This window comes from Cervus canadensis, chromosome 33, assembly GCF_019320065.1.
Source record: "Cervus canadensis isolate Bull #8, Minnesota chromosome 33, ASM1932006v1, whole genome shotgun sequence".
In the NCBI taxonomy this organism is placed as follows: domain Eukaryota; kingdom Metazoa; phylum Chordata; class Mammalia; order Artiodactyla; family Cervidae; genus Cervus; species Cervus canadensis.
In genome coordinates, this window is record NC_057418.1 from 14,859,082 (window position 1) to 14,877,922 (window position 18,841).

The 18,841-nt window shown below is 37.0% G+C and overlaps 2 protein-coding genes across 5 annotated transcripts in view; both read left to right on the forward strand.

The window, feature by feature from the left end:
* The first annotated feature begins 1,803 nt into the window (after positions 1 to 1,803).
* GJE1 (gap junction protein epsilon 1) lies at positions 1,804 to 3,751 on the forward strand. The gene is made up of 3 exons (XM_043456982.1): positions 1,804 to 1,842; positions 2,498 to 2,680; positions 3,226 to 3,751. The coding sequence occupies exons 1-3, from the start codon at positions 1,804 to 1,806 to the stop codon at positions 3,619 to 3,621; spliced, it is 618 nt and encodes a 205-aa protein (XP_043312917.1). The 3' UTR covers positions 3,622 to 3,751.
* Positions 3,752 to 8,692: 4,941 nt separating this feature from the next.
* The window catches only part of VTA1 (vesicle trafficking 1), a 68,680-nt gene continuing 58,531 nt past the window's right edge, over positions 8,693 to 18,841 (forward strand). For 2 of the 4 annotated variants that reach the window (XM_043457074.1, XM_043457077.1), the window contains exon 1: positions 8,693 to 8,862. In XM_043457074.1, coding sequence (XP_043313009.1) covers positions 8,751 to 8,862 — 112 coding nt within the window. In that variant the 5' untranslated portion in view covers positions 8,693 to 8,750. Of the gene's footprint in view, positions 8,863 to 12,699; positions 12,904 to 18,841 lie in introns of all 4 variants that reach the window. The other 2 variants (XM_043457078.1, XM_043457075.1) reach the window with 2 other exon arrangements.

Consider the following 18,841-nt stretch of genomic DNA (forward strand, 5'->3'; position numbering starts at 1 on the left):
ACCTTACATGCCTCTTGAGAAACCTGTATGCAGGTCAGGAAGCAACAGTTAGAACTGGACATGGAACAACAGACTGGTTCCAAATAGGAAAAGGAGTACGTCAAGGCGGTATATTGTCACCTTGCTTATTTAATTTATATGCAGAGTACACCATGAGAAACGCTGAGCTGGAGGAAGCACAAGCTGGAATCAAGATTGCCAGGAGAAATATCAATAACCTCAGGTATGCGAATGACACCACCCTTATGGCAGAAAGTGAAGAAGAACTAAAGAGCCTCTTAATGAAAGTGAAAGAGGAGAGTGCAAAAGTTGGCTTAAAGCTCAACATTCAGAAAACTAAGATCATAGCATCCGGTCCCATCACTTCATGGGAAATAGATGGGGAGACAATGGAAACAGTGTCAGACTTTATTTTTGGGGGCTCCAAAATCACTGCAGATGGTGATTGCAGCCATGAAATTAAAAGACACTTTCTTCTTGGAAGGAAAGTTATGACCAACCTAGACAGCATATTAAAAAGCAGAGACATTACTTTGTCAACAAAGGTCCATCTAGTCAAGTCTATGGCTTTTCCAGTAGTCATGTATGGATGTGAGAGTTGGACTATAAAGAAAACTGAGAGCCGAAAAATTGATGCTTTTGAACTGTGGTGTTGGAGAAGACTCTTGAGAGTCCCTTGGACTGCAAGGAAATCCCACCAGTCCATCCTAAAGGAGATCAGTCCTGGGTGTTCATTGGAAGGACTGATTGCTGAAGCTGAAACTCCAATACTTTGGCCACCTGATGCAAAGAGCTGATTCATTTGAAAAGACCCTGATGCTGGGAAAGATTGAAGGCAGGAGGAGAAGGGGACGACAGAGAATGAGATGGTTGGATGGCATCACTGACTCAGTAGACATGAGTTTGGGTGGACTCCAGGAGTATGTGATGGACAGGGAGGCCTAGCCTGTTGCAGTTCACGGGGTCACAAAGAGTCAGACACAACTGAGCGACTGAACTGAACTGAACTGATAGCTGATTAACAATGTTGTGGCAGATTCAGGCTAACAGTGAAGGAACTCACTGTATATGTATATACATGTATCCATTCTCCCCCAAACCCCTCTTCCATCCAGGCTGCCACATAACATTGAACAGAGTCCCATGTACTATATAGTAGGTCCTTGTTGGTTAACCATTTTGAATACAGCAGTGTGTATATGACCTTCCCTAACTCCCTAACTATCCCTCCCAGAAATCAGTTTTATTCCGTAGAAGTAAACAGGAAAACACGGAACTAAACAAGAAAGGATGAGTATATGGGAGGTTTCCCATGTACTTATCTTTTCAGACTCACCTAACAGGAAGCCCCCTACCCCCCTTAAAGAAGATCACTCAATATTTCAGAGAAAGCTGTAGACTGGAATCCACCGCTTTACACACAGGCGATCCTTAGGTAACTGAGAGGCAGTGAGTGTCGGACCCCTTACCCGGCTGGCCCCTGCTTTGCTGGCACGCTGGGTGACTGGCTGGCTGTGCTGACACTGTAGGTCAGGGGATTACTAGGTTGACTACACGCCCCAGGCTCTTTGTTTTTGTTTTGTTTTGTTTGGGGAGGGAGAGAGGAAAGTTAACTGGGGCCCCAGAGATCTATGAAAAAAAAAAAAAGACAGAAAAGGAGGAGGGGAGAGAAATGTGCAGTGATAAGTGTTTTCTGTTGTAAAAGTCATGACCGAAAATAAGAGTTTGATTCTGGCAGAAGCAAACTGGCAATGTGGGTCAAGGATTAACCCTCAGAGATGCCAGGATAACATCTCCTGAGACATGTCTCTAAATTACATCAAAAACTTCTATGAAGGATGTGTGAGTATTATACAAACAGCGACGATTGTATGAGTCCTCTCTGTGTATTTTAACCTGATTCGCATAAGCGCTGATGAATAGGGTTCTCTACGTGCATGGAGAGTCATACCATTTACTGCAAACTATTCTGAATCTAAATAACTGTAACGAGAATAATTCAGGAAGTACTTCTAGCTGTTGGTGCTTTAAAGCAGCTTGCTCGCTCAATTTGATAGTTGAAGAAGTAGGAAAGAAGGTGTAATGACAACTAAATAAACACTATTTGGTTGTTAAGAAAGTGCATATACTAATGAGTCTAACGTTGGATTTGTTATCCAATTATTTTCATAGGTACTAGATATACTAAGATTACCTTGATTGTATTGCAAAAGGGATATTGATTGACTTCAAAGCTTTCTACAAATTTTCAAAATTATTTATTTCATTAGCAACAAGGTCCCATTTGACTGTTGCACTTCATATTTTCAGAGTGAAAAGCATTAAGAAATCTCATAACACATGATTTAAACTGGACTTGATGATCTCTAAGGTTCTTTCTTCAAAATTTCATAAATCTTAAAATTTTTTACAATGTGATGATGAAAACATCCTTTAAAATGTCCTCCTTTAATTTTTGTTTTCAAAAGATTTTTTTTTCCTCCTAAAACTGTAACAGATGAAGCCTCCTACCGTGATTGGCCAATTTCACACCCTTTTCTTTGGATCGGTTCGAATGTTCTTCCTCGGGGTCTTAGGCTTTGCAGTCTACGGGAATGAGGCTCTGCACTTCAGCTGTGATCCGGACAAGAGAGAAATAAACCTCTTCTGTTATAATCAGTTCAGACCAATCACTCCACAAGTAAGTTTTTCTGTGTGTACAAATATAAACCTTATTCTACACCAGATAAAATTGTTTTCTTTATAAATGTAAAATAATATACAGACTATGCTAATGAGTATTATTTCTAGAATAATAATTTTTAAAAATTAATCGTATATTTCAAGTAAATTAATTTAAGTAGATAAAGAGTTTCTTCCAAGTCCAGCATTCTATTATCTATTGATGTTAGAATTATACTCCAGTCTTGTAATTAGAAAATGCAGATAGGGTAGCTACTAAAATAAAGTATATCATCATTGTTAGTAATTGGCAGGTGATGACAGTAAAATGTGACTACTTTTTCACAATTATTAAGACATCTAAAGTTTTAAATTTTAAACATCTTGAAAATTAAATGAGATATATCCAGCATTGCTACCTTCATTATACTATTTCTTTCCTCATAAGACTTACAAAACTTAGAATTTTTAAGTTAGCCTCTACTGAGGGTCAGTACATTTTGTTAGTGTATATTTTCATGACATGCTGATGGATTTGACTAAGATATTTCTGACATACTTTAGGTGTTCTGGGCATTACAGCTAGTGATTGTCCTGGTTCCTGGAGCTATTTTCCATCTATATGCTGCATGTAAAAGCATCAATCAAGAATGCATTCTTCAAAAGCCCATCTACACTGTGATCTACATCCTCTCTGTTTTGTTAAGAATTAGCCTAGAAGTGGTAGCATTTTGGCTTCAGATTCACCTTTTTGGTTTCCAAGTAAAACCTCTCTACCTGTGTGATGCTGTGTCTCTTGGGAAAAAATTTACTATTATAAAATGCATGGTGCCAGAACACTTTGAGAAGACCATTTTTCTCATTGCAATGTATACATTTACTGTCATTACAATAGTATTATGTGTTGCTGAGATTTTTGAGATCATATTTAGAAGATTATGCTTTCTAATCAGTCAATGACCAAAAGGATGATTAACTACTGTCATGCCACAATTATTTATCAACCATTTTTATTTAGTTTTATCTTATTCAGTGAGTACCTCAACTTCAAACATAAATATCTGTTTTTTAAACTTACCTCACTGTGTCTGAAATTTATGTCTAGTATAAAATATAAGACTAAGTTCTAAGGCAGGGATTCTTGAACAAACCTTTAATTCCATTTTAATTTTTTTCACACATTAAGAAATATACATGGGACTAATGGTAACTCATTTTTTAAACAGTACTTTTACAGAGCTCTTTCATACACAACGTCTTAATCAATCACAGTATTTTATGGCCAGAGAAACTTTTGTCAGCTCTTTTACACAGGTGGAAAATTAGGCTCAAGGAAGTTAATGTATGCATCCAAAGTCACACAACCAGACCAGGATTCAGCTTTCTTAACTAGAAAGTCATTTCCCTATCCACTTAAGTAAGCAGCATAAATTTTGAGAATGTAATTATTGTTGCATTCATGTAAAATATAACTTACTGAAGTACAACAGTTGTCAGTTAATTATTAAAAGGGAGTCATTCTATAATTTGATCACTAACTTGAAGAAACGGAGCACTTACATTTTTAATATTATACCCAACATTTTCTTGAAATTTTTAATATTAAAGTATATGGTAATATGGCCACTAAATAAATAAAAATGCTATGGAAAATAATGTGCATGGTCTCTTTGCTTCTTGTTGGAGAAAAAAAAAGTCCCTCTGTGCTCATAGATATTCTATAACTGTAGTTTCTATATATAAGATTACTGAGATAGAAAATTATATTTATATTGTTAGACTTCCTAAATTGCTATGAAATGATTTCTAAGGTATTTTCATATTAATTCAGTGCATTCTTTTTAACTGCCTGTTTTACCAATAATCATGTCCATATAATATCATTTAAAAACTTTATGTATGACTGCATTTTACTAGCACTTTATTAGGGAAATAAGTATAGTTGGTAAAAGACTCAGATTTTCAATTTTTTTCTTAGGCACTATTCAACCCACGGTTAATATCATGAATTTCTACATTTAAGGAGCTTTAAATCATTGAGGCTTTCTCCACATGACAGCACAAGAGAAATTCAACGAATAGCTCCTTAGTATCTATTATTAAACATGTACCACATTAAAAGTTCAAATACAAAGATAAACAAGACTTAGCACCTTTATAAGACTAAGAACCCACCTGCTGATGCAGGAGACGGACGTTCAATCCCTGGGTCACGAAGATCCCCTGGAGAAGGAAATGACAGTCTACTCCAGTATTCTTGCCTAGAAAACCCCAAGGATGGAGGAGCCTGGTGGGCTACAGTCCGTGGGATCACAAAGAGTCGGACACAACTGAGTGACTAACACGCACACACACACACACACACACATAAATAATTGGTGTGTTCGTCGCTCAGTCGTGTCCCATTCTTTGAAACCCCACAGACTGTAGCCCAGCAGGCTCCTCTGTCTATGGGATTCTCCAGGCAAGAATATTGGAGTGGCTTGCCATTCCCTTCTCCAGAGGATCTTCCCGACCTAGGGATCGAACCCTGGTCTCTTGCATTACAGGCAGACTCTTTACCATTTGAGCTACAGGGAAGTCCTTACATAAATAATTCTTAAATTCTATTCTGGGGCACAGTGAAATGACTTGGAAACAGTTGATCCTTGGTGCTTCCTTTTAAGACCTGTGAGATGGGAGCAGGGTAACCCTCACTGAAGGCCCAATTTTAACCCATTACTAAGGCAAAACCTTTCTGAATACCCTAGGAGATACCCCTTTAATGCTTTGAAAATATTATTTTTCCACTGTTCTCAAATTCTTGAATTCCTTTCTCAGGCTGGTTGACTCACTGTCTTAGTCCAATTGGACTACTACTACAAAAATATCTCAGCTGGATAGTTTATAAACAAAAGAAATTTATTTCTCATCGTTCTGGAAGATGGAAGTCTCAGATCAGGGTGCGGGCATGCTCAGGTTCTGATGAGAGCCCTCCTCTGCATTATAGTCTTGTCATCATAGCCTCACATGGTGGAAAGGCCAGAGGGCTCCTTAGGGTTCCTTTTACAAGCACACTAATCCCATTCATGAGGGTTCCATTCCCAAGACCTACTTACTTGCCAAAGGTCCCACCTGCTAAAATCATCACACTGGAGGTTAGGATTTCCAAAATATGAATTTTGGGGGGAACACAAATATCTGGCCCATTGCACTCATGGTTGCCACAGTAATTACTGTAGCTACATGAAGCAGGTCTTTGCTGTGCCCAAGGAAAGAAGGGGGAAGGGGTAAAAAGACATTCTTCTTGATGGCCTGTTACAAATTTTCTAAGGAAAGATCATTAAAAAAAAAAACAAACCAGAATTCCCTTTAATATCATTGCCCATTCAAAGATGAACACTTTGATTTATTCTTATTCTGATTCATCCTAGGACATTTTCAAAGTAATGCCCCTTTTAAAGAGAATTTCTACCCTAGCTGTTGGGAAAAGTAACTATTCTCACTTCTATGTGACTCTTGGGTATTGTTCCTTTTAATCCTTTCAGGTAGTTCTTTTCCTGCAAAGATGTTACATTGATCAGGACTCAGTTAAAGGCCCTTTACAGATCTCTGGGCTCTCACGCTTTGCAGCTTCTCCCCCTGAGGCAGTCTGTCCTGTCAATCTGGCCTCCTCAGCCCGGGACAAGGAGGAAAGATAGCATTTCTAAGTCACTAGAGAAACTCTGGTCACCTCTGCTTTACTTAAGTACGTAGTGCATATGTGTAAAGATACAGATTCTGTGTGAGTTTGTTTGGACGGTCTTTTTAATTCCTTAATGATCTATAATATTCTATGATTTCATTTTGTTAGTAACTATATCAGGATTGTTAGCACACACCTGTATACTCCTGGATAATAAATGCTACAAAAAATATAGCTTTTGTAACATATAAATATCAGATATTTAATTATATAAAATGTAAAAACTGATTTTTCTAACTAAACTGCAAATGTAGGAAAAATGAATAAGAATGTCAAAGCTAAACAAATAACTATCTAACCACTTGAAAATACATTTAAAGTTATTGCATAAAAAGTTCTTGGGTCAAATAAGATAATTTAAATTGAAGTTTTTCAGTCTGATTATAAATGAAAAATGGTCAGGATACTACATATAAATTCTATAAGATGTTGCCAAAATTGTAGCGCATGGCAAATTGACAGCAGAAAATACATTTTTTATTTAAAAAAGAAACAATAAATGTAATTCAAGCAGCAAATATAAGAACTTCAAAATAAAACTAAGAAAAAAACAATTTAATATGGATAAAGACAGAAAGTAACAAATTATAAAATAAACAATATACAATAGAGAGATCCAAAATTCTTCTTGAAAATAACAATTAGAAAAATGTAGCATATCAAATCATGTGTGCAAGTATATCCTTGTAAGGTTTTATAATATATATGGAGTTATACATTGTCACTTGAAATACACTGTGATAATTTAAAGATGTATACTATAAAATACAGGACAGCTAGGAAAACAAAAACAACAAAATTTTGGCTACTCAGCCAAAAAAGGAAATCAAAACATTCAACGAATCCAAAAGATGGCCAAAAAGACAAAAAGGAACAAAAACAGAGGGGACAAATTGAAAACAAGAACAAGGTAGTAGAATTAGACCTAAAAATATCAAGTTACAATAAATATAAAAGTCTAAGCATTCCAAAGCAAAACAGGGATTGCTGACTACATTAAAAAAAAACCAGATCAAATTATTAACAATAAGCTCACTTTAAATATTTAAAGATTTAATATTTTAAAAATATTTTAACAAATATTAAATAGATAATAAAAAGTAGAAAAAGATATATCATGCAAACTGTAAGGATCAGAAAGGTGAATAAATACATTCTTAAGAGGTAACAAATATGTTGCTTAAATTGGGGAGAACACAGAACTCAGTTCTTTGAAAAACAGGCAGCCCCCTAAATAAGGTGATGTACTCTGCAAATAGGGGTGGAAAAAAGATAGATGTGCACTGGAGTTAATACAAGGACATTGAGCAGGTTCTGCAGAGGTTTGGGTGAGGGTAGGGTGGAGTGTTGATTAGAAAATAGTAGGCAGAGGGAAATTTCAGAGTTTGAGATCTTGTTTCTTCAAGTGACTGCTTTCAAAGAAAACCAGTTTTAAGATGAACTCTCAAAACTGGGAAGTGAGATAAAATGGAGATGAAGGTTACTGGAGGAAGTAAATAAAGTGTAATATCCTGATAGTATGCATGGAGAAACAAGAAAAAGGATTAATGCCAATGATGGTAGAAGGAAAAGTTGATGGCTACCTGAAATGGTATAAGTCGGCAGCATTGAGCAAGAACTATGAATGCCTTATTTGTGCATTAACAAGACAGTAACTATCAAAGAACTCTGCAAATTGTTCATTACTCTCCAGAAACAAGCTATCTACAAAGTATTAATTCACTAGTGTATACACCCAGCTTAGAACAAAAGTTCAATTATCTTTAAGTTTAATGGGTTAGTATTCATGTTGAAAAAGCATCTGGTTATTTTATCCAGTGTGTCCATATAGAAGTGTAATTTAAAATTTTAAACACGTTTCTCCTCTTATGAAAGAATTCAATTCAAAGTTTCTAAAGTAAGAGAGGATTCTATGGACGCTATTAATATAATGTGAGGAACTGGAAACGATAATTCCTGAAGAATGCCAAAGGCAATTCACCTCTTTACCTTTTCTCCCAATCAATAAACATCATTTCCTTCCTGTTTTTCCCTTTCTACCAGTCCTTCAGCCACAAAGTGGGGGTCGATGACCAAACAAAGAGAAGTAAAACAAAATCTCTCGTCTCTCCTGCCAGCAGCCAGCAGAGGGCACTGGTGCCAAAGGCAGCGGGATGGCCGAGGCGCTCAGCCTCCTTTGGGCTCTAGCCGCTACGTGCCAGGCGAACTGAGATTGTCCCTGCTGCCAACCCGTAGTTGCCTCGCTGTCGCTGAGCAACGAGGAAATGGGCGGGATTTGCCGTGCGCGTTCGTGCGGGCACCCTCCCAGGCGGAAGCGGAAGTGTCGGCGGCCGGCGAGTAGGAAGTGGTGGTTCCTGAAGAGGAGATGGCTTCTCTTGCTACACTCCCCCCGCTGCCCCCACAGTTTAAGAGCATACAGCATCATCTGAGGACGGCTCAGGAGCATGACAAGCGGGACCCTGTGGTGGCATATTACTGTGAGTCCTTCCGAGTCTCCGCGGCCCTCCTTGGCCTCCGGGCCCCCCCCTCCGCCCCCTGGTTGTTAAGGCCGGCCCCGCCTCTCTCGCTTTAGACCTGAGCTTTGACCTCTGACCTGTCTTGGGAGTCCCTTGGGGCCCCGCCCTCCTCAGGGATCCCCAAGTTCTTTGCCCCCTCCAGGCCTCAGAAAGGCAAAACTTCGAAAGTACTTTAGCGTCCACCAGCTATCCAGTCTTGTGCTTAAATGTTTTTAAACGGAATACATGGGCTCATGGACTCTGAAACACAGTGTTCCAAAGTTTTCTCCCTGTGTGTACTCAGAAGCTTTCTGTCTCCACCAGGAAATCCTGAAATTAACCTGGGTAGTTAAGTAACTGAGTTGGGGCTAAAAGGAAGGTAAGTGTTCCAAAGACAGTAGTGATGGGGGCAAAAGGAAGATTGACTAATTGAAAACATTGTAATGAGTGTGGATTAATTATGACAATTTGCAGGCCCATTCATAAATAGAGAGTGGCTGCTACAGAACAAACACTTGTATTTGCCCATTTCTCCTTTTGCATTTAAACTGCTGTCTCCTAAAAATGAGAACTTTTAGCCTTGATTTTGAGTAATAAATGAGGTTGAGACATTTGGTGACATACTGTCACTTTGGTAGACTGTGATACATCTAATCTACAGTTGATGAAAAACACAGATTAAACTTGTTCACACTTTTTCCTTTGTGCTAAAGAAAATAGTTCCAGTACAGGTTATTTTATATTCCACATTCTAACTTTGCTGCAAATAAAACAGGTGACCAAGCAACTATAGTTTGCTGAAAAGGATTTTTAACTTTGAGAAGCTCAGTATAATGTGTCCTCTATTATAGACAATACAAGGTTAGCTGAAATATGGTCCGCTGTCATCCTGGCCTTAAACCAGGTATACCCCATTTTCATTCCTCACATGTGCAAGGCCCTTTCAAACCTCCACATTCTTCCCTTTTTTGGAATATCTACCTTTTTTTCCACTTGGCCAACTCCTTAATTCAGATTCTAACTCAAATGTCACCTCTTCGGTGGGCAGTAAGAGGATTATTCTCAAGGCTTTACCTCCTCCATTTGTTCAGATCATAACAACATTTTTGCGTTGTACTTGTTTTTCAGGTTCCTCAAGCAGGAACCATTAATCATTCATTCAGCTTGTATTTATTGGGATTTTACCTGTATGAGTATTACCAGGCACTGTGGCTGCAGCATTCATGAAGCTTACATACTATGGGGTGGGGGGATTAAACAATAAAATAAGTAAATTATATAGAATATTAGAAGATTGTGAAGAAAATTAAAGCTGGGAAAGAACAGGGATTACCAGGAGTATGGTGGTAGGAAGTGAGGAAGGGATTTCATTTTCAGAGTGGTCAGGGAAAGCTTCACTGAGTTCACATCTGAACAAACTTAACAGGAGTGAAAAGCAAACTTTGCATCACCTGGGCAAGAGTGCTCTCCGTAGAGGGGATAACCAGTGCAAAAGTCCTGAGGTAGGGGCTTGCTTAAAGGAGGATCCAAGTGACTATTGTAACTAGAGTGAATAGAGCAAGCAGAAAAACAATGTAATTAAAGTCAGAGAGATTATTTCTTATAACAATGAAATAGGAACCCTTGATTCTGTCTAAAAGCAGTCCCTCTTTATGGGCTCTGGATTCTACACCTTTGTTACTATCCTGGGGGACCCTTTATTTCCTATGTCATTATCCTCCCTCTTTTGCTGTTTCTTTCTAAACTTTGCCCTGGTTTCCTTTATTTAAAAAATAAAGGAACCTCTCACTGTGATATTCCCCTAGAGTTGCAGTCCTGTCTGCCCAACCTCAAAGGTAAGCTTGAAATAGTTGTCTATAGTTGTCTTTAGATCCTTACCTCATAGATCTTTTTCAGCCCATTGCAGTCTGGTTTTCAATCCCATTATTTCACTGAAACTGTTCTCAGCAGGGTCAAGAACCATGATTTTTATTGCTAAAACCAGGTGTCACTTAAAAGATATTTTTGTTATGAAGCATGTTCATGTTAAAGAACATATATAATGTGTATATGCAGTTCAAGGAATAGTAAAATGAATGCTAATATACCTACCATGCTTGCTGTTATTAGACTTTCAAATTTTTGCTGATCTGGAGACTGTGAAATGATGTCTCATTGGAGTGAAATTTGCAATTCACTGAGCCTTAATAAGGTTGAGCATCTTTTCATATGTTAATTAACCATTTCTGATTTCCTATTGAAATACATACTTACTGCTTTTGACCATTTTCTACTTCATTGTTTTAATATAGCTACTGATCTTTTGGTATTGCAAATGTCTTCTCAAAGTTTGAGAAGTTTGATTTTTGATTTTTCATTCTATTTATGAAATCCTTTGATGTACAGAAGTTCTTAATTTTAAAATATGACCAATTGAGTAATCTCTTGCTTATGATTTATGTTCCAATTTTCTAGGTCTTGATTTCTTTTTGTGTACCTTATTTGAGATTTTGGCTTCCTGAGTTTGTAGATGGGTGTCTTTCATCAAATCTAGAAAATTCTCTACTTTCAATTATTGTTCAATTATTGTTTCTCTGCTGTCTCTGTTCTTTCCTTTTTAATTAGACATGTGTTGCATTTTCCTCCTTTGGCTTGTCTCTTAGTGCTTTGATAGTTCGTGTCCATTTTCTTTCTGTGCTGCATTCTGTGTAATTTCTCTAGGTCAGTGTTCACCTCCATATATTCTACTGTACAACCCATCTGTTGCGTTTCTATTAATATTTTCATTTTTTATTTCTAGATGTTCTCTTACTTTGTTTTTAAATCAGCCTCACCATTTCTGACAATCTTTTAACTGTTCTAAAAGCACACTTATTTCTTTAAGTGCTTTAAAGATATTTGCATTTATATTTGCTGTCTGATAATTACTGTATAGGTTATATTTTAGGTCTGATTCTGCTGTGTAACAAAAAATGGCTCATGACAGTTTTTTTCTTGTAACTTAGGCACTAGAACTACTAAACCAGTACTCTTCAAACTTCATTTCAGTTCAGTTCAGTCGCTCAGTCATGTCCGACTCTTTGTGACCCCATGAATCGCAGCACGCCAGGCCTCCCTGTCCATCACAAACTCCCGGAGTTTACTCAGATTCATGCCCATCAAGTCGGTGATGCCATCCAGCCATCTCATTTTCTGTCGTCCCCTTCTCCTCCTGCCCCCAATCCCTCCAAGCATCAGGGTCTTTTCCAATGAGTCAGCTCTTCGCATGAGGTGGCCAAAGTATTGGAGTTTCAGCTTCAGCATCAGTCCTTCCAATGAACACCCAGGACTGATCTCCTTCAGGATGGACTGGTTCAAACTTCAGTATGCAAATAATTCTACAGGAATCATTTTCCCATTTCGCAACTTCTGTGTTTCTTTTCTGACAAAGTTCCTTTGGTCAAGGTGGCAAAGTAGTATGCTTCCCTTTATTTATTTATTTATTTTTACTATATCTTGTTCTCAATTGCCCTTTTCCTACTTTAAAAAAATAAAGGCAGACTCTCCTACATCATTCGTATTTTTATGGTGTATTGTTCTGGAGGAGAAGGTGGAAAATCCTCCAGGGTGTCCAGAAAAAAAGGACAGTTTTAACAAATTACTGGTGTTAGTGAAACCTTCATTTATTAAGCCATTGGATAGAGCTTCCTGTCTTTATGCATCTTATTTGGAAGAAAATCAGTCAGAGCACAGAATAAGCCTTTATTTAAAAATGCTGGGCATGGGAAAGAAGGATGTCAGAGGAACATTCTGACATACAGCTTTTTATAAAGGGAGTCACCTGGAGTCATCTCCTTTCAGGAATAATTGGTCAAGAATGAATCTCAGAAGAAGGAGGAATTTTTCTTAGCTATTAGCAGCCATTGTTCAATCATTTTGGATTTTATCCAGAGGAGTGCAGAGGGGCAATTTGCAACCAAGGTCAAGTGCAAGATGGTATGGAGCGTGTTGTCCTTGTTCTTGGGAAACATGTTCAAAACTGGCCTGTGTTGACGTTTCAAAATGGTAAGAGTCATTATATGACTTTAGCATTTTGTTCTCGTTCCTTATTAAAGTGTCTTTCCTGAGGTGAGAGCACAAGGGGAGTGCTGAAGTGGGGGTGCCTTGCTTCATTCGGGTGACAAGCTCACGTCAAGGTCTGTAGGTTACCAAAATTTTAGTCTTAGAATGCAGAAATGAGAAAGAGTGTGTGGGAACATGTGTTAACATTTATTTGAATTAGAGAAGTCATATTTTTCTGAAAAAAGTAAGCCTCCAATGGCTGATTGGTTTGACTTTAACAGTTAGTTTTGCCAATTATGTAGAATGGTGGACATTCTCCTCAAATTAGGTAAATCTTCAGCTCTGAAGTGTCTTGCTTTTTTCAGAAATACATTTAAAACAAGTGATGATTCAAATATTATAACTTTTTTTTTTCCCTGCCAGAGGATGTTGAAACGAACACTATTTCAGTTTTCCCAATCCTGTCTCACTCTTACAATAAAAAGAAGCCTTTGATTGAAAGCAAATGATGAGTCTTTATAAGATCTTTTCTGTATACTTCAGAGGAATTGAGAAAATGAATACTCTGATAATGGGGTGACACATTCTTTTCTAGTCTTAAAACAAATTTTGAGGCAAACCTAATTAAAATGTCAGCTAAGAAAGATTATTAAAAATGTTATTTGATAATAAGTGATGATGTGGTTTTTAGCCTATAACCCAGAAGGAATTTAAAGAATTTGGTGGTTTTGCTGTGACAAAGCTTCCATTCTCATCTGCTGCTTTATGTTAATGAATTTTCTCCCTTGTTAAATTCATAAAAATGAAAGCAGTAATAGAACCAATACTCTGGTTCGTTATGAGGATAAATCATGTTAATTCATAGATAGACAGTTTAACTCATGCATTTCCAAGAAAATTTTATTTTGTATACTTAGTGATTATTAAGATAAATCAAATTCATACTGTTTTAAATGTTACATTGTTATATATAACAATTGCAAAAACTCAATTCCAGAAGAAACATTTTAACATATAGCACCTTCTCTCAGGAAATTTAATAAAAATTTAAATTTCAATTTTTATATACTTTTGTTGCAGAGCAGTGTGATAGGATAATCAAGTAACACCTTTGAGCATGCAAATACATTTTTTATAATAAAATCCTGTAAAATAAGTACATAGAAATATGGGTTAAAAGAAAATAAGTGTATTCTGACTCTTTAAAAAAATAATTTTTTTTATATGAAAAGATGGTAATAAGTACCAAATTGCTTTGGTGTTTACAGTTGAAAGAGTGATAAAATTTTTAGATGTCAATACTTGACATCTGTAATACAGATATTACATTTTTTACCTGTTTAAACTTCAGATAAAAAGTAGTAAATGTCAGCCTAAAAATGTGTGAAGGGATGCATTTCTGTAAACTTAGAGCAAACAAAAATTTTCTAAATTCCTAGAGCAAGGAAGAATTTTTTGTGAGAAGAAAAACTAAAGGTTATTTTGCTAAAGTGCTCACTGATTTATAAAAGTTCCATATTCTCTTATATTTCCTCTCTGTATGTTGCTCTCTGCCTGGAATCCCCTATGACTTCCTCTTAATCAAACTTAACTCTTATTGACTCAGTACTTTTTACTTTTTTTCCTTTTTAATTGTGTGTAGCTGGAATTAGCTGTGCATTGGAGGCATTATTCAGACACATTGATAGAAACCTAAATGAATAATCGGGGTTTTCCATCCTCTGGATCACTTTTCAGTGTACATTGTGTTTTGATTTTCAGATATTTGGTTGGTATTTTCGTTTCTAATATTTTGTTAATCTCTAAGTTTGTGGGGTGGTTTTTTTTTTATTTTTTGGCCATGCCTCAGGGCCTGTGGGATCTTAGTTCTCCAACCAGGAATTTAACCCAGGCCCTTGGCACTGAGAGCTTGGAGTCTTAACTACTGGACTACCACGGAATTCCCGACTCGGTATTGTTTTTACAGATTGGTTTTCCTGATCTGGCATGATGTCTAGAAAGGTATCACTTTACCTTTCAGTCTCCTGGATTCTCTTGGAAGGCAGGGACTGATACCTTGTTTTTTCTCACCACCTGACACATAATTGGCATTCATAAATATTTAATGAATGCCATTGTTCTAAGTGTTAACGAATATTCCAGGCTTACTAGAATATTCACTCTGTGAAAGCAAGAAATATGTCTTAAAGTGATGATCATTGAATCTCTTAACTCCTAATACAGTACCTAAGCCATGGTAGATAATTGGAAATTATGTAGTTTACATGTAATATGTGTTGATTGAATAAATATAGGGCAATTCATAGTTTTTTCACATGCTCTTACTGCAGTACGGAAACATAATGAAAAGAATCTCAAAGCACAGTATTTCATAGCTTGTGGCTATCAGATTGTCACAGGTATTTCATAGGTATGTGCCCTTTGTGGTTCCTCGTTTCCAGTATTTTGTGATTTCCAAAAATGATTTAGATCTGGCCTTAATGGGAATACTCTAGTGTTTTATCATTTTTTGTTACCTTAGTATTCCTATATTTCTAAGTTGTTTGATCTTTTATTTTCTTTTTAAGTCAGGAATAAGTGTTGAACTATCATATATCAAATTACTTTTTGACTAATATGCTTAGAGTTTACTTCTTTGACCTTTTTCATTAGTAATAACAAATTATTGAATTTACTCTTACTTGGAACATCTCACTCCTTTTTTTTTTTTTTTAAATCATTTTGAAATAATTATAGATCCACAAACAGTTACAAGAACTAATACAAAGAGATCCTGTGTGCCTTTCACTCGTTGTGCCCAGTGGTAATAGCTTGCAAAGTTACAGAACGGTATCACAGCCAGAGTATTGATCCTGACACAGTCCTCCCATCTCATTTAGACTTACCTAGTTTTCCATGAATTCATTTGTGTATATGTCTGTGTTTAGCTCTAAATAGTTCTCTCAAGTGGAGGTTCATGTATCCAACACCATAGTGAAGACAGAAGTTGCCTAAGAAGAATCCTTCATATTAATCCTATTAACAGCCAGAAGTTTATGCTTTGGGGACATTCTTTTATATACTTGTCAATTTCTCACATTTAAAAATTTTAACTTGAGCTAATGTTGATGCATTAAAGTTTTCTAGAATATCTTTCATATCTCTCAGATTTTCAGATTTATTAGTTAAGAAATTACAAACTTAATCTTCACTTCTTTTCTTCATACCTGTCACAGTCAGCCCAGTCATCAAATGTTTAAATTTTTACTTACCTTCTTAGTTTCTTTGACATCGTACCCTCACCTTACATCTAAGCTATTGAGATAGCTTCCTACCTTCTACTTCAAGCTAAGTGAAAGTTGCTCAGTCATGTTCAACTCTTTGTGATCCCACGGACTATAGCCTGCCAGATTCCTCTGTCCATGGGGATTCTCCAGGCGAGAATACTGGAATGGGTAGCTGTTCTCTTCTCGCCGGGATCTTCCCAACCTAGGGATCAAATCCAGGTCTCATGCATTGCAGGCAGATTCTTTATCGTCTAAGCCACCAGGGAAGCCCCTACTTCAAACAGATAGTACCTGTTGCTACTTGAAAGTTCTGCTTTAAATGCTTAGTGAAAAAACACAGAATAAAAGAAGGATAAAGTTAACTAAACATTTAGAAATCCTGTGCTACACAAGCAGTACAATTAATTTATAAAAGCTTTGCATTAGGAAAAAAATATTTCCGATAGATGAGAGACAGAGGGCCAGTGTCCTTGGTAGGGAAAACACTCATACAAATCCATTTTAAAAAATGAAAACTATGATCCCTATAAATGGACAGAAATGTGTTTGTACTACTAAAAGAGAGCATACTATCTTTTAACGTTCAGCTGAATTAGTAGCACATGTAAATTAAGATGGCATACCATTTTTTGACTAAAGTTATAACTCATACAAAATGAGTATGTGATGAAATTCTCCTTGACATGGCTGTATGATTTGGTTCCAAGTTTTAGAAAGCATTTTATCGAAGTATATAGAATTGTAAAAGTATCGGATGTGCAGTAATTCCAGTTTTGAAAAGCTTCTGGCTAGGAAATAATCACTAATATATGAAGAACTTTATGTAGGATTATCTGAACAATTATATACGTGTGTGGCAAGCTCAAAAACAGCCTAAACATATATCATGGTGGAAATGGTTAAGTTATGGTATATCCATTGCATAGAAAGTGATGTAATCATTTAGAAATTAGCACCTTTTGTAACATGGGGAAAGAATGATATAAAAATGCAGGATATAATATACTATGATTTGAACTTTTCACTGCAGATGATGACTGCAGCCATGATATTAAAAGATGCTTGCTCCTTGGAAGAAAAGCTATGAAAACCTAGACAGCATATTAAAAAGCAGAGACCTTACTTTGTAGACAAAGGTCCACCTAGTCAAAGCTATGGTTTTTTCAGTAGTCATGTATGGATGTGAGAGTTGGACCGTAAAGAAAGCTGAGTGCCAAAGAATTGATGCTTTTGAACTGTGGTGTTGGAGAAGACTATTGGGAGTCCCTTGGACAGCAAGGAGATCTAACCAGTTGATCCTAAAGGGAATTAGTCCTAAATATTCATTGGAAAGACTGATGCTGAAGCTGAAGCTCCAGTACTTTGGCTGCCTGATGCTAAGAACGAACTCATTGAAAAAGACTCTGATGGCTGGGAAAGATTGAAGGCAGGTGGAGAAAGGGACAACAGAGGATGAGGTGGTTGGATGGCATCACCAACTCAATGGACATGCGTTTGAGCAAGGGCCGGGAATTGGTGATGGGCAGGGAAGCCTGGTGTGCTGCAGTCCATAGGGTTGGAAAGAGTCGGACATGACTGAGCAACTGAAGTGAACTTTTTAAAATGCATACATACACACATAATAAACTTGGAGGAAAAAAATGCGGCTTTAGGTTTATGGATGGTTTTCTTTTGATTGTCTTTTTTAAATTTTTCCTATAAGTGGGCGTGTTTCATACCATCATTACCAAAAAACAAAAGCTTTACTAAAAGCAAAAAAAAATTTTTTAAACTCCAATAGTAGCTCCATCTGACTATCAGAAAAAACATAAGTGCCTTTAGTGATCACTCATGATTTGAACATGGCATCATCTTCTGTAATTTTAATCAAGCTGAATTTCACTCCATTTCTAGAACCTGACTGACTTTCTTTTGTCTCCAGACCTTCCAACATTGTTCTCTAACCCCTGACACCTCTTCCCCTCCTTACCAAACCCACTCCATTTTTATCAAGATTCTAGCTTTAATGTCACTTTCTCTGGGAGGCCTTGTTTTAAACTCCCTGGTTTTAAGATGCATCATCTCTCGGACCTCATTGTGCCTTGTATGGCTTTATCTTAAATTGCTTTTCATATGCCTATTGTCCCTTCTAGAGTGTAAACTTAAGAAGGCTGTACCCTGCTAGGGCCTCTTGATTCATTCACTGTACCAGATAGTGAGTGGTTGGCCACTAAAGATTCTTAAACAGTAAGGAATAGGTACTCCAAAAATGGTAAATTGTCCTGACTTTTGAGGCAGCCATGGTCCCTATAGTTGTCGTGGAATAAAGAGGCCAGATGACTAACATTCATGTAGCTTTTGGTATTCATAACAGTCCTTTTCTTCAGGGTATCTGATTTGAACCTTATAGTCATCCTGGTCCTTCTGTTAGTAAGTGATGGAACCGGGACCTGAATGACAGATGCTGGATGAGAAATGGGTATATGAAAAATTGTTGAAAGTGGTAATTAGAATAGCAGTTACAGAGTGAAGGTAAAGGAGCTTGTTAAATCCGTGGGAAAACAAAGGGAACTGGTGCAGCAGTAATCTGGAAGATTCCTGATAAGTGGAGAGTAAAAATGGAGGGCAGGCTCGATGTTACTGACATAACTTTCTGAGCTCTGTAGCTCTCTCTCTTTGTTCTTTTTTTTCTCCCC

Bases quoted from the DNA above. Each gene is read 5' to 3' on its own strand.
- GJE1 (XM_043456982.1), top strand. From the start codon at position 1,804: ATGTCTCTAAATTACATCAAAAACTTCTATGAAGGATGT. The intron at 1,843-2,497 runs GTGAGTATTATA...AAACTGTAACAG, and splicing joins AAAACTTCTATGAAGGATGT to ATGAAGCCTCCTACCGTGAT. The intron at 2,681-3,225 runs GTAAGTTTTTCT...GACATACTTTAG, and splicing joins TCAGACCAATCACTCCACAA to GTGTTCTGGGCATTACAGCT.